Source organism: Gossypium hirsutum, chromosome A10 (assembly GCF_007990345.1).
Source record: "Gossypium hirsutum isolate 1008001.06 chromosome A10, Gossypium_hirsutum_v2.1, whole genome shotgun sequence".
Classification (NCBI taxonomy): Eukaryota; Viridiplantae; Streptophyta; class Magnoliopsida; order Malvales; family Malvaceae; genus Gossypium; species Gossypium hirsutum.
This window is the reverse complement of record NC_053433.1, coordinates 13346845-13362016: the sequence shown is the minus strand read 5'-3', so window position 1 is coordinate 13362016 and position 15172 is coordinate 13346845. Positions and strand designations below refer to the sequence as shown.

Here is a 15172-nt window from a genome sequence, read left to right as displayed (position 1 = left end):
TTAGAACGGAGCTAAACCCAAGTTTGAAAAAAGATAGGAACTTTTAATAAATTAATTAATTAATGGTTTAAGTTAATATAATTATATGTTTCGACATCACTGTATGGGTGGTAGATTAGAAAGTTGTTAATTTCTTTGCAATGTGGGCAATAAAATAAGCAACTTTACCAATAATGCCTTTCATTGAAGCATAAAACAACCTTTGGATTTTGATGGCTCAACTCAAACAACAGTTAGAAATGTGGGAATTTGATGGAAAAAAGCTCATTGCCTGCCCTCATTACTATATTGTCCAGTTTGGCAAATGCAAGCTAACAGGCACCTGTTTGCCTGATAAAACGGATCATTATTATATTGACTACCTGAAATTGAAGTTGAAGCGATATGGAATTTTTAGACAGTTTCACTGTAGTTAATTTCTCAGAATTCATTGTCCATCCATGCAATTCATTAACAACAAAAATATCGGAGTGCTCAACTCAAAATGTGACGTTCCATCCTGATTAGAAGTTAAAAACATATCATCCAAAGTGAATCCCCCGTATATGCTATATTAATTTCTCCGCCAGGAAATGTAGTAATTCAGTACTCAAGGAAACAATAAAATAATTTCTCTTAGAGTTACATGGGCTAGGAGAGTGAGCACCTGATGAATGTGTTCTTTTCGCTATGATCCATCTATGACATCATTTACCAAGGTCTGCATCTTTCAGATTGATAAGCCGGCAGGATTAGCGGCAGGAGATATTGGTGCAATGAAATACTTATATCCCGAAGCGCCCTGAAAAATAATAATAAGGTCAACAAAATCAGGAGTAGAGAATGAATAAAGCTGTTAAAGTTGCACAATAAAACAGGTAAATTGTCTTGGCAACTTTTACATCTCCAAGTTTCTTCACCAATCTTGAAGCAATCAAACATACAACCTAATTGACTACAGGTGTTTCAGTCCCACAACTATACTGAAAGAACCAAGTTCAGATAGCTATATATAATATGTTCATATAAATTCAGAACACGAGAAGAAACTGATATACCTCTATTCTGATGGAAGAAGTGCAATTTCAATCTCTTGAAGTGATTTTCCTTTTGTTTCCAACACATTTTTCTTTATAAAAAGTACTGCCAGCAGACAAAAGGCACCGAAAATTGAATTCAGGACTAATGGTCCAATCTGTTCCAGTAACCGCAAAAAGAACAGCCCGACAAAGAAATTTACAATCTGTTACAAAAACCAAAGTCAGAGGAGGTTCATAAAGTTAAAGAAAAGGAAATAAGGACAAACAAAAAGAGAGAACTTGCCCAAGATTCAAGTGCCTCTTCCACTATCCATCTTAAATATCAACAAATGCATTTGAAATGATTGCCTTTGCACATTTAAGATTCAATTTTGAGAAAAAAAGCTCAATATCAATATCCTAAAAGCTTCTTTTCTAGGAGAATATTAGGAAACTATCCAATACGAAAGACTGACCACAATAGTTTAAGATAGCCTAAAAATCTCCATTCAGGCAATTGAACTTGATTAACTTGTTGGAAATAAGCAAAAAATTAAATCCCTTGTCTGGCAACAGAATGCTGAGAGGAGGAAGAGTTAAAAGCTTGTTACCCAATGGAAAGCCATGCAAACTGACACTGCATTTGCCCTAACCCGACCAGGAAACATTTCTGATAGTAGGATACTAGGGACTGGTCCAGCTCCAATAGCGAAGGTCAAGACAAACCTGCATTATTACATCATTAAGTTTTTGGTTGAGAGAATGCCACACTCCAAATTGAAGTTGCTAAATATATACTTTTCTTTAACTTTCATAAATTACGTAATAAGGACACCTTAAACACGGTCTATGGGACCTGCTGTATTAAAAATTAATTTAAGCAGCTTGTACTAGACATATTGCATTCATGCTCTTCATATTTCTCAGGTAGCAAATTGTACTGTGTTCAACGATGTCAGATATAAATCATCTTGATGATGGATGGAGCAGAAATCCTAAATATGTAAAGTAACACTAAGCCACACAGGTTTAATAAGCTTATCTCCACTACGAAAATAAACATTTTGATATTCAAAGGATTAACTACTTACAAAAGCATGCCTCCAACAGAGAGATAAACTCCACTGCCTCTTGAGACTAAGGAAGTAGCTGAAGTTATCTGAAGAAACATTGCCACTACCTGGAACACAAAGCATAAATTGGAGTTTGATTGGTGTCAAAATTGTATTGAACATGACAAAAGTTGTTAAGTTGAAGTCTAACAATCAGAAATATTTGTACCACAACATAGCACAATTCAAAAACTGTTAGATTCAAATCTAACAGGGAGTGTACCACACAAACAGCACAATCAACTATACAAATATCCTCTGGGAATCTCATACTCTATCACTGGCCCTAAATTAAATGAATTTGTAATTTTTATCCCCTCGTGGTCATCAGCAACTGCAAACCGCATTAATGTAGTCTATACTATAGAACAATCTTGCAGAACAAGAACTATCTGCTCTTATAATTGCCAGAAAAGTTACAGATTTGAAAGTCCAACCAAGTCTGCATATACTTTCGCTTATAGGAGTTGACAGTTAGCTACCAAATACAAACCCCAAACATAACTGCAGAACAGAATCATATTAGGAACTTCAATATTATACGTATGCTCATGGCATGTGCCAAACAGTAAAAGACCAGCAAAAACTTTTCTTACTTACCATGCCTGAAAAGCTTCCAATGAGAAGTACCTTCCTTCCCAGTCTATCCATCAAAATCATTGCAACAAATGATCCTGGAGACATAAATAATACAGTTAAAGGAAAACTTCACAATGATGCACAAGATGGGTATTTGGTAACATAGCCATATACCTAACAAATTGGCAATTCCCACACACATGTTTGCAGACTCTGAAGGTACGCCAGCAGTTTCAAAGACAGTTGACGAGAAATAGAAAACAGCATTTATACCAGAGAGCTGTTGTAAAGCAAAAAGGGTAGACCCAATGAAAACAACTGCAAATAGAGAAGTTAACAAGTAATCATTTAGAAGGAAACGAGTAGATGCTACAACTGAAGTCTTACTGGAAAGTATTTGCATGTTCACCTTTACGATGATGGCCATAAAGTAGCTCTGAGAACTTGAATGTATCTGCCTCATCCCCTCTGTCTGACTTTGACAATTCAGCCATTGCACTTTTGACATATGGTCCTCCCAAAAGTTTTTCAAACTCAGCTTCAGCATCAGCAGCTCTTCCTCTCTGAAGCAAATTTATAAAGCTTATAATATTCTACTGAGAAAAAAATTCTTGAAGATAAACCAAGAGAAAGGATATCAAACTACTCATTCCCTCCCTCCCTCCCTATAAATAAAGGTGATAAGTATATATTGGACAGAAAGGGCCCTAAGAAGAGATGATGTTAGGGTATAGTGGAAGTCAGCGTAATCCATAAATGAACCTAGCTTCCATGTTAGTATGTTATTTTCTCCATCAAATTAAAATTTCAGGCTGAGAGGAGTTTGTTTAAAACAGTATAATGAGTCTGTTGTCCTATCTCAATATGTAGATACTTCTAAGAAATTACTTAAATATCTAATTCAGATCTATATCCACGCACTCAAAATTGTTCTTTTCTTTTTCAGTTGAATATTTCTTTACAAAAATGCCCAACTGTACAACTGCTTCATATTCAAATCTTGAATCTAATTGCAATTGAAATCTTAGAATTTTAAACTATAGAGTTAATGCATGGTAGAATTAAAGCTAACTGTTCACAGTTGCGGGAACTATAACTCTAAAATGTGAACATTATTTCAATATTCCTTCTTCTTTCTAGTAAATTTTAATAACATTCACATCTGTTACCTAGACCTAAGTTTTATTAAGAGAAGCTGAAACTTAACTTATGCTGACCATGTAATGAGAGAATGTAAAATTATTATTACAGAATATGAAGGAAGAGCAAATCACCTTAAAAAGCCAATAGGGACTCTCTACAGAAAACTCCATAAAAAGAGCAAGTATAGCAGCAGGAGCTACAGATGCCCAGAAACATATGCGCCACCTGCACACATTATCAAGTTATGAAATATGTTATTACTTTAAGAGTCAGCAAAGCACAATCCCGAGTTGTTAAAATATGTTCTTCTGATGACATTTTTTTGAAAAAGGAGAAAGTAACACCAAGCACATCCTCTGATGGTGGTGCCATCTTAAAGTTTACTTCAAATGACCATAAGCAATCAGATTAAAACAACATTTTTGTTGATTATCATTTTCAAAGCCACTATTACTCATGATTTCTTACCAACCCTCGATTGCCTTAGCAGGGAATCCAATAAATAGAGAGCCCATCAATCCTAGGCCTGTTGCAATTTGAGTGAAGCTTCCATGTGTACCTCTTACATAAGCTGGAGAAACCTGTTCATGGATCACATTACTATTGGAGAAAGCAGAAAAAAATAAGGAGGAAAGAAAAGAAGATGATGTTAAAATATAGCAGAAAAATAGTTTATAGATCATCTTTTAGATACCTCTGTCACATAAAGAGCTGCCACAGCTGGGCCAATACCCATTCCAGTCCCCACAAATAACCTCCCCAGAAGCATGGCCCAAAGGCTTTTTGCTGCTGCACTGCAAGAATATTTTGGAATTATATAGTAAAGCAGAATTTTATTAAGATTATTAATTTAGAAGACCGCAACCTTGATGCCAAAGAGAACCCCTAACTTAATCTTTATCATTTAATATGCTCATGAGAACTATAGGAGAAAGGTAGGAGGGAACCGATATCTCTCAACAAAATGACTCAGGGACCCCAATTTTAACAAGACAAATTTATCAGTTAAACTCAAATTTTGTATTGTGAATATTAGTATTAGCTAAGATCCAAAAAAATGAAAAGTTCTGAACAAACCCTCTAAGGCATTGTCATTTAAAAGCATGTAAGCATAATGGAATAGCCCATTTGAGATAAATTCAAAAACAAAAAATCCTAGAATGTAAGGTTAGATGAAACAATACTGCAATTACCTCATTGAAGCCCCAATTATCATAGGCAAAGCACATAGCTGGAGTGCCCTGCGACGCCCAACTCCGTCTGCAATCAAACCACTGAACAGCGATCCAACAAAGGCACCCCCTAAACATGTACTTACAACCAGACCTTAATTTTAACAGAAGACAACATATTAGAACAAATTCACAAATAAGACAAGAACAACAAATTTATTGGCTCTGGTACCTTCAGCCATGGTATTCCCATGAAAACCAAGGTCACGTGAAATACTTTCTAGTGTTTCATTAACTACTCTGCATTAAGAACAACAAGCATTACGAATACATTATTGCCAAAATTCCAAGAAATACCAAATAACTAAATTCTCAAAAGGTACACACCCAAGATGATAACCATAGAGGAAGGAAGATAATGTTGCCACGAGTACATGCCGGAGTGAATGCTTCCAAGAAGGGACTCCAACATCCTTGCCCATTCCATTCAGCAAACGTTCTTAAAAGCCCATAAAAAGATTCAGCAAACTGTCAAACTTAATACTATTGAAACTAATAAAGAGTACCTTCATTCAAGAAAAAGAAAAGCTTAAAACATATAAATGTTCTCCATCTTAATTGGTTTGAATAAAAATGAATTTTATGTTACTTGGAAGTGTCAGATATGGGCATTAGTTTGATACAAATATGTTGACTATTTTCTGAGATTTCCATGTATTTGTAAAGTGGTTAAATCCCCATGCTCATGTCAAAGTAAGTGTAAGACATGGGTGTCGATATGGGTACTTCAGCAAACATGAAAGTCAGAACAACATAGTTGTCAAGCGAATCCAACCGTAGAAAAATTCATGCAACTAGTAACGAGGTACTAAACCCATAACATACGAAAGCGAAAACAAAGCTTCAGGTTTCCACTTCATGCAACTTGCACTTTTTTAGAAGGTCGTTATATATAGTGTTTCCTAATTAGTGATTGCTAACCATTTTTATTATCTTAATCACTAAAAATGCATTTTGCACCTTCCAAATTAAAACATAGAATAATAATGAGAAACTTTTACTTACATGTCTGATAAATAAATTCACGACTTTAACCAAAATTAACCTAATAAAAAAAAGAAGTAAAATAAAGAATACCTGGACCTTGCTCTTTATCAAGGGCATCGAATCCATGCTCTCTGGTACCGCGCTTGTACATAGAATTAGCATCGAGGTGTCGACCCCGCATTGACATTTCCACTGGTTATTTTAAACCACCTCTCCAAAATTGAATTAGAAAATACAAATTTCTGCTATGTCAATTGCTCTGCAAAATTAATCCGTGCAAGTTTTTTATTTAATTGATAAATAATGTAACCCCAAGGACTAAATCTAGTACAATTTTAAAATCTGTTACTATTTAAAAAAAAATCTAAATCGTTCACCTGAAACTACAAAAACGAAAGCACAGAAAACGTCGACGTTTCTGAAGGATCAAGAAATGGAGAAAGAACAGAACAGATTAAATTGATCAATGGTTGAGAAACGGAGCAGAGGTGGATTTAGCTGAAAGACGGCAACGATTCAGATCGAATGTTAAGGAACTTACCATTTCGGTTCAGCAGTAAAGAAGGAAGCGGATTCAGAATAAGATTCAAGAAGAAGAAGAAAAGTGGAAAGCACTAACTAGATGCCATCGTTTGGGAAGGATCGAGGAACAGCGAAGGAACGGGACAGAACAGATCAAATTGATCGATGATTGAGAAACAAAGCAGCTGAGAAACGGCAACGTATCGGGAAGATCGAATGTTAAGGAACTTAAAGTTTAGAGATTCAGCATTAAAAGAAGGAAACAAACTCAGATTTAAGAAGAAGAAGAAGGAGAAGAAAAAAGTAAAACAAACATTTTCATTTAGTTCAATTAAAGATAGTGAGCAACATAACAGAAACGACACGTCGTATAAGGAAGAAAAAAAAATACCTGTAAATAGAAATGAGAGAATCAGCTTCCAAGATGCTCGACAATGGCGAAGATTAGAGATTAGAGCTTGAAGGTGAGGGGGAAAAAAAGGAGAGAGGTGGTAACAGACAGGAGGCTAAAATGCGCCAAGAAGGAAGGTGTCTGATGATTGCCGCTAACGTACGCACTGTCCACTTTTCTACTGTATATATTTTTTGGAGAAGTGTCGGCTTTTTCCAAGTGAAGACGAGGAAAACTACGCGACTATTTCGAATCCAACCCGCTTTCTTTCTGGAACAAATTCTCTATTTGCTAACCTGCGCGTCTGTTGTTTACTATTTTAATTAATAAAAATCCACGCGTCAGCACTACACTCCAAATGCCTTTTTTGTTTGTCTGTTTCTATAAAGGCTCTTTTATTAAAATATTAATTTAATTCATGGATGAATTTTGTTTTTCAATTAAAATATTTTTAAAATAAAATTTAAAATATCATCTAATGTTTTAAAATTGTTGTTAAACTTGTTAATATAAAAAAAAAACATTATGGATATTATTAAATTTTAATAATTTGACGTTTTAAACCTTTCAAAAAAATAAATGGACATTTTAAAACATTTTTTAGTTAATGCTAATTTATTGAGAGTGTATACTTTATTTAATTAATAATTTCGAGAAATAATTTCGTTCAAATCATCGTTATATTAAAATATAATAATTCACAATCTTAAATTTTAAATTTGATAGTATATTTTTCATTTGAAGGTTATATAATTAGACAAAGATTTTTAAATGTAAAATTAGAAAAGTTTTGAATATTTATTTGAAATTAATTTTAAATTAATAATTAAATAAATTGTACTTACCTTATTGATCGTTAAAATAAGTGGTTCACATAAATTATGTCATGCATGCATATACCTTGTTCATTTAATATATATATATATTAGATTTTACTTATAAATAATAATTTAATTATATTGGTAGTTATTTTCTAATTAAAGTGATAATACTTGAAATTTTGAACATTTCTAAATGGATAATATTGTTTTTTTAATATTAATAATATAGATAAATTTTAAATTTTAAGATTTAATAATTTGACATTTTAATTTTTTTTAACTAATACTAGTTTATTAATAGTGTATATTTTATTTAAGGGAAGTATATTATGTAATGTCGGTGTATAAGTTTTATATACCGACAGTGAATAATAATATGACACTTCTCATTAAATAAAATAAAAATAATGTAAGTATTTTAAATAAATACTAATAACTTTATTTAAATATAATTAAATAATAATTAATTATAAATAAATATTAAACCCTAAAAATTTAAACTCGAGACCCTAGACCCTAAACATAAGAACATAAAACCCAAAGTTATTAAGATTTATTTATAATAGTTACGGTTAATGTTTAATTATGTTTAAATAAAATTGTTAGTGTTTATTTACAAGTCCTCTATATTTTTTGTTTAATATAACGATAATGTGTTATGTTATTATTCATTGATAGTGCATGAGACTTATGTAATGATGGTGCATCAAATATTATTTATTTAATAATTATTTGATTAAATTATTTACTTGTTATGGATAATGATTTATACTTTTAAATGTATTTTTATTCATTTATTGTAAATAAGATTAATTTAATTCAAAGTTTAAATGTAGTACTTTGTTACCCTAATTGATTTTTAAATTAACTTAGATGAGTTAAATCACTATTTGGAGTTTGGATTGGGGAACAATTCTCGTATTGGAGTTTAAACTTTTTTGTTCTTAAACTTGATAATTGTTCATGCATTGGGGCTTGAGCTTCTTTTTTTTTTTGTCTAAGTTATTTTAAAAAATAGGATTATATTAAGTGAACGGATCTAACTCAAAGAGATTAAGGATATTCTATAAGAGTAATACACATATGACAATATTATTGAATGAGCACTTGATAAATAGCTTTTATAATGGTATGAAATAGGAAGAGAGCTCAGTCATAGTACTTTAGTGAAATGACTCCATAACTAAATAATGTTGTAATTGATAGACGAATAGTCAGAATTTAATTACAAATTATTTGAATCCTAATTAGATATGTCAAATTGGTTTCTTCGTTAGATCGGTACAACATTGATGGTTTGCATTTGAATAGATGAGATGAAAATATGAAAACGACAAATAAGATAAATAAATCGCATGTATCACTATCCATTATCCACAAAGAATGTGTTTTCTCGTTGTGAGCAAGAGATGATTTAGTTAAATTAATTTTTTTTAAATTATTATTTAATTAAATGTAATTAAATAATTGCAGTTCGATGTGAAAATAAATTAATTAGTCATCATAGTTTTATTGAACAATTTAATTAAATTTATTTACTCATAGATTCTAGTATGGTAAAGTTATCTTGAATTTAATGGAATTAGAATTTAGTTGAGAAAAAAATCTAATTAGAAATTTTAATTAAATATGTTTTAATTAATTAATATTTTAGGAATCTAAAATTGGGTTATTGGATTGGTTAATTTACATGAGTTGGTTAAAGGTCCATATAACACATATAATTGTATACAATACAAATAAGCCCATTTGATATGAGATGGGTGGCAACCCTAAGGTTCTAGAGGGGGTGTCTCACCCACCCTAGATAGTCTGTGTTTTTCTATTAAAATACTATTATTTTTCTTTTAATTGTTGAACTATGGCTTACGATTTTCTCTATAAATAGAGACAATTGGCTAGGTCAAAGACACGTCATAATAAATGTCGACACTTTGTCAAAATTCATTGAGATCTATTCTTCTAGATAAATTATGTTTTTGAGAGAGTTCGCTTTTCGGTTTCTAGCATTTGAGAGATATTGATATTCTTATTGAGTATCAATAGATAGTTTTCAAAGTGTTCATCACTTCAAGAATTAGAGTTCTCACTCTAAGCAAGCCAAGATTCGAGAATAGCGGAGAAGATCGTGTTAGGAAATATCTTTTACCACCTATTCTTAAACATAGATATGAATTTGGTAAAGATTTTATTTCTATAAATAACACAACCATTCAGGTTTTAGAAAAAAAATTAATTTTTTGCCATGCAACAAAATTGTTTTTGAGCAACATCCCTTTGATCTAGATAAAATGGATAATTTGACAGATTTAGATATTATAAAATTTATTTTGGATTCTCATCCTCGATATAAAAAGGATGGGTAGAGGTAGTTAACACGTCAACATCTTCCAAACCAACAAGGGGTGGTACTTCATCTCCCCCAAGGTGTTGATATGCTTTTGCCCTCAAAGACCCCGACTGATATACTCCATCCATCAGTTATGTGGAGGATGGTTTTGAATCTCCAAGCCAAGGTTTAAGAGTTGACTACACAAGTACAATAAGGAGCAATTATGCCTCTACCATCTCAGATTTTTTATGATCACTCCTCCCTTCATTCTAATGTTAAAGCTATTTATGTGACTCTAAACTACAGTCTTGTCGATAGTCTTCATACATCGCACCCTTTAGTCAACCATATCATGTGTATGACTATTTTATTTTTAACTACAACTTTCATTTTACATTTTGTGGATTTATGTTTGTGGTTGAATTTTAGTACTTGATTTTAACTTCTCGTAGGGTTGACTTCATATTTTTGTATACATTTCTTTGCTTTATTAAAATTATGAGTTTTGATGACTTTTAATATTTATATTATGACTATATTTTTCATGAGTTTTTTTTATAATCATATTGTCACTTTAGATCTCAAATATGAAGGTAATTAAAAACATCTTTCATGATGCTTTTGTAGCTATATTATTACGTCATATCAAAAAATAAAAGTAACTAAGAATACATTTAGTGACATTTTTTTTAACATTTTTGTGACGTTTTTAAAGGTCACCAAATAGACAATTTTGTGACATTTTGTCTTCGACTTTTTGTGACGTTTTTAAAGGTCACCAAATAGGCAAACTTTTTTGTAGCGTTTTGCTTAGTCAACTTGATGCTTATAAAAAGTAAGAGTTAATAACACCTTTTGTTACCTTCTTGACTTTTTGCGGTGTTTGAAATTGTCACAAAAAAATCATTCTTGTGATGTTTTGAAAACGTCATTAAGAACTTTTCATTACTTTTCATACATGGCGTTGTTTTACGTCTCGCTAAAAACATCACAAAAGCTAAAAGATTGTCTTTTCATTACAATTTAATGTAGTTTTCATGAATTTTCAAAACGTCATGGAAACCCATTTTTAGTGTAGTGATTTTTGTTTCACCTAGTTAGGACGCTACCACTTGACAATGTGAAAGCATATAATTGGCATCCATGACCTCCACATCGCAACGTGCTCAAACATTGCCATTAGTATAATGTTAATAATTTCATTCTCTAGGTATGTCCTTTACACAAAATGCAAACATTCATAATAAATTCTATTATATTTGTTTACAAGGATAAATAAATTAATTGCATATGAAGAAAACAACAATACACCTCTTCATTAGCTTGTTAGTCAATTTCACATCACATCCAAGTAAGGTTTGTTAATAAGTATGATTCAACCTATTTCTAAATTTGTTTAAATATTAATTGTAAGGGACACTACAAAATTCAAAATTTGATACATTCAAAGATATTAAGTACAATAGCTTTACCTTTAAATAAAAAGAACTCCCATTGTTGAGAAGGGATGGGTGTTAATCATGGCATTCATATCCACAGCCATGTTAGTAAAAGCATATATACAACAGCCATTTAATTCATTGATTCGATGTTGGGTTGCCTTACAAAGCACCTTGTATAAATACACCACAGTCGTCACCCCCTAGCTAAATGTACCAACCAACTCAAAAGTTGACAATAGATTTAAATCCATAGCATGAACATATTGTCAAACTTGTTTGAACATAACATTCCTCCTATCATCCAAAACATTGAGCTTTGGCATATTAGTCTATCTACTCGATAGTTGTATTGGTTTAAAGGACTTGTTTGACAAGTGTCTTCAATCAAGTAAATTTCACCCTATTCCCTTTGTATTTCCTCTGGTCCTAGTCTGGTCAACCACATAACAATTGATAACATAATGAGAGTTAATATATATAGATCGATGCTACTCTTTTCAATTACTGCATGTCAGTTGAAACATATTTTAATCAAAATAAGCTCATACCAAATCCCTATATATATATACATCTTAACTCAAATACTACTTATTATAGGACAATTATTTAGTAAACTGATGATGAAAATTTTTAACTCCAAGATTTTGTCATGTATTCTTAAGTTGTATTTAAAAATTTTAAAAATAAATGAATAAAACATGTGATAAAATCCCAACCTTGTTCATAGAGTTAAAAAATTCCGCCACATGTGTACCAAATAATTACCCTTTATTATATAAATAAACTTTCTACTATTATACCAAATAAATTAAGTACACAATTTTAAGAGAGTTAGTATGTGGTACACTGCCAATGTAATTTTTTTTTAACATTAATCACATTATATGTTCTTATCATATCAGCTCTTTTTTACACAATGCCTAAAACTACCATAGCCCCTTCCTAACCCTTAAATAGGAGGATAATGCGCTTCAGCGCACTCGAATCCACATCCTCCTACACTGGCAATAATGTCGATGTCAATTGAGCTAAGACTTAATTGGCGGCAATGTGCCTTTTTAACTCCACAAGTAAAATTAAAAAATTGACATATGTCTCATTTTTGTATATTTATTTTTTAATATTTTACTATACCTTATTGAACATTTATCATCACCCTAACCTTATAAAATTTAAAAACTTTACTAACAATACTTGGTCATTGTAAGGAGCAAGTATTGATATAACACATATACTATAGTTTAGAATCTATAAAATTATTAAGGGATAAATACCAAAACTATACATGAACTATGGTTTAATGTGCAATTGTATACATGAACTTTGATTTTGTTTAATTTTATACATGAAATTTTGATTTAATCCCGTTCTTGTAATTTATTAACACAATTATTGATATAACATCATTTTATGTTTATATATTGCATACATAAATAGTTATATTTATCCAATATAAAAATAAATTGACATATTTGTTTCTTTAAATGTGTATGATTAAATCAGAATTAAAGTTTCAAGTATACATTTGAACCACAATTAGAGTTTTATGTGTACAATTGCATCAAATTAAAGTTAATATATACAATTACACATTAAATTAAAGTTCATGTATAATTTTGAGATTTATCCTAATTATTAATTATAAACACATCAACACTTGATAAAAGTATCATGAAAGTTTTTATATTAAAAGTTAAATTGTATTTTGCTTCCTCAAATAAAAAATAGGCAAACTAATATTTGTAAATTAGGTTAAAGCATGCGCGCGCGCATATATATATATATATTTGAATTACAATAACAAAACAAAGCTCGAATAACAAACACAAATAGTGTGACTTAGACCCAGGCCATACTTGGAACAGTGAACACCCTTGACCATTAGGTCTTCACATGGGGTTCACTACATATATACGTTTTTAAAAGTATATATTAAACATATAATACAATCTTAAAAAACATTTAAAGGAAAAATTATATTTTTTAAAATAATATTTACCAATTTTATTTTAATTTTGATATTAACTGTATAATTGTTTTTAGACTTGTTTTAAATTAACTATTTTAGTTTTTATGGTATAATTTACATTGACTATTTTAGTTAAAATTAAAAACAAAACTAATTTTAACCATATTTTTGAATAAATTAAATATGTTTTTACCATATCATAAACATGTTATAATCGATTTTAAAAATGCCTAAAACAATATTTAAATTACTTTTTTACGCTTTTTAAAAATTAGTATTCTGATTCTAATGTTGAGCCGATTTTCACATAAATATTATTTTAATGAGTTTTGTAATTTTAATCTAATAAAAGTTATAAAATTTTAAAAAAATTAAAAAATTTATTTTATTTCTAATTTAAAATATATTTTAAAATTTACCTTTTAATATGTTAAATTTTTATTTAGCTTATGAATTTTAATTTTTTGTTAAAAAAATTATATTATTTTTAAATAATTGTGTAATATTAAAATGTGTTTTAAAATATTATTTAATACATAGTTGATATATCAAGTAAAGACACTATCCACTTATCATTATTATAATAAAAAAATATTAAAAGAAATTCAGGAATAAATAAAAAGGCAGCAACAGGAAGCAAGGTTGTTGTTGGATGCTGGGAGACCCAACACATGTGCGTACGGAGGGACTTGCGTCAAACATTTCCATCTTTATTTGTTCGACACGTGGAAATGTATGGCATTTATGATATATTAATTAATATTCAAAATAGTTGATGTGTCTAAAATCAAATCATAATTTTGTTGGATGGGTAGAGTGGTGAACCGTATTTTCAACTGATTAGGTTAGATTGCGTTTCATGTCATTCAATTCCATAATACCGATTTAAAAATGAAATTAAAAAGAAAAGTTCAAATTTTGATTATAAAACATTTATTAAATAAAGACAAATATGTTGTTTTCTTTAAATAAATCTAGTAAGATATATCTATATTAATTTCTTTTACCTGTCTACCATTTATATGATTTATTTGAAATATATTATATGTATAAATTTTGCGAGAAAATACTAAAATTTCAATAGTATTAAAAACTATTTTACACGAAAAGATCATGTGTTAATTAAAATATATTTATTTTTATTACTATTTTAATAAAAATATAAACATATATTAAAAAAATAATTTGATTATAGTTTTATTTAGAATAAAAGTTAGAAAAGTATTGTAAAAAGAACATAATATTCTTTAATTTTCATGTAAAATTTATGGAAATAATAAGGTTTAAATAGTGTTAAATATTTGTTTGTACTAATAACATGTATAAGTTGCAAAATAAATAAATTTATATAAAGCTTAAGTCAAAAATTAATAGTAAGTTCTATATTAAAAAATTATTTAATTTTAACTAAACAACGGTTAAATAAATTAAAAGACTATATAAAATATAAAATTTAGACATTATAATGTTCAAATAATTCCATTATCGTTTTCTAATAAAAAATTTTAAATAATTTATGTGAAAAAAACTTACTTTATTAATATTTAAATAAATATAAATATACAAGATATTTGTATTTATTTATATGTAAAATTTTTTAAAAGCATAAATATTAAAATAATTATGTAATTTTATAAAAGCGTG

At 29.7% G+C, this 15172-nt stretch overlaps 1 protein-coding gene across 3 annotated transcripts; it reads right to left on the bottom strand.

Annotated features, from left to right (window-relative positions):
• Positions 1–426: 426 nt before the first annotated feature.
• Positions 427–7261, bottom strand: LOC107897185 (probable plastidic glucose transporter 3). Of its 3 annotated transcripts, XM_041078766.1 has the most exons (16): positions 6593–6846; positions 6429–6469; positions 6142–6310; positions 5392–5503; positions 5237–5304; positions 5026–5158; positions 4527–4626; positions 4301–4413; positions 3964–4057; positions 3099–3252; positions 2864–3007; positions 2711–2784; positions 2090–2178; positions 1610–1724; positions 1038–1222; positions 427–781 (listed from the first exon to the last, which is right to left on the bottom strand). In XM_041078766.1, exons 3-15 carry the CDS (start codon positions 6236–6238, stop codon positions 1040–1042), a joined length of 1476 nt encoding a protein of 491 aa, XP_040934700.1. In that variant the 5' UTR covers positions 6239–6310; positions 6429–6469; positions 6593–6846; the 3' UTR covers positions 427–781; positions 1038–1039. The 3 variants fall into 3 exon arrangements, with proteins under 3 accessions (XP_040934700.1, XP_016678031.2, XP_040934701.1); XM_016822542.2 differs by lacking the exons at positions 6429–6469; positions 6593–6846 and adding an exon at positions 6965–7261; XM_041078767.1 differs by lacking the exons at positions 6429–6469; positions 6593–6846 and adding an exon at positions 6965–7238 and having other exon boundaries at positions 5237–5299.
• Positions 7262–15172: the final 7911 nt, after the last annotated feature.

Coding starts and splice junctions, on each gene's coding strand:
- LOC107897185 (XM_016822542.2), bottom strand. CDS start 6,238: ATGTCAATGCGGGGTCGACACCTCGATGCTAATTCTATGTACAAGCGC. Junction 5,159..5,236: donor TGGGAATACCATGGCTGAAG/GTACCAGAGCCA, acceptor GTTAAAATTAAG/GTCTGGTTGTAAGTACATGT. Junction 4,627..5,025: donor ATAATTGGGGCTTCAATGAG/GTAATTGCAGTA, acceptor ATATTCTTGCAG/TGCAGCAGCAAAAAGCCTTT.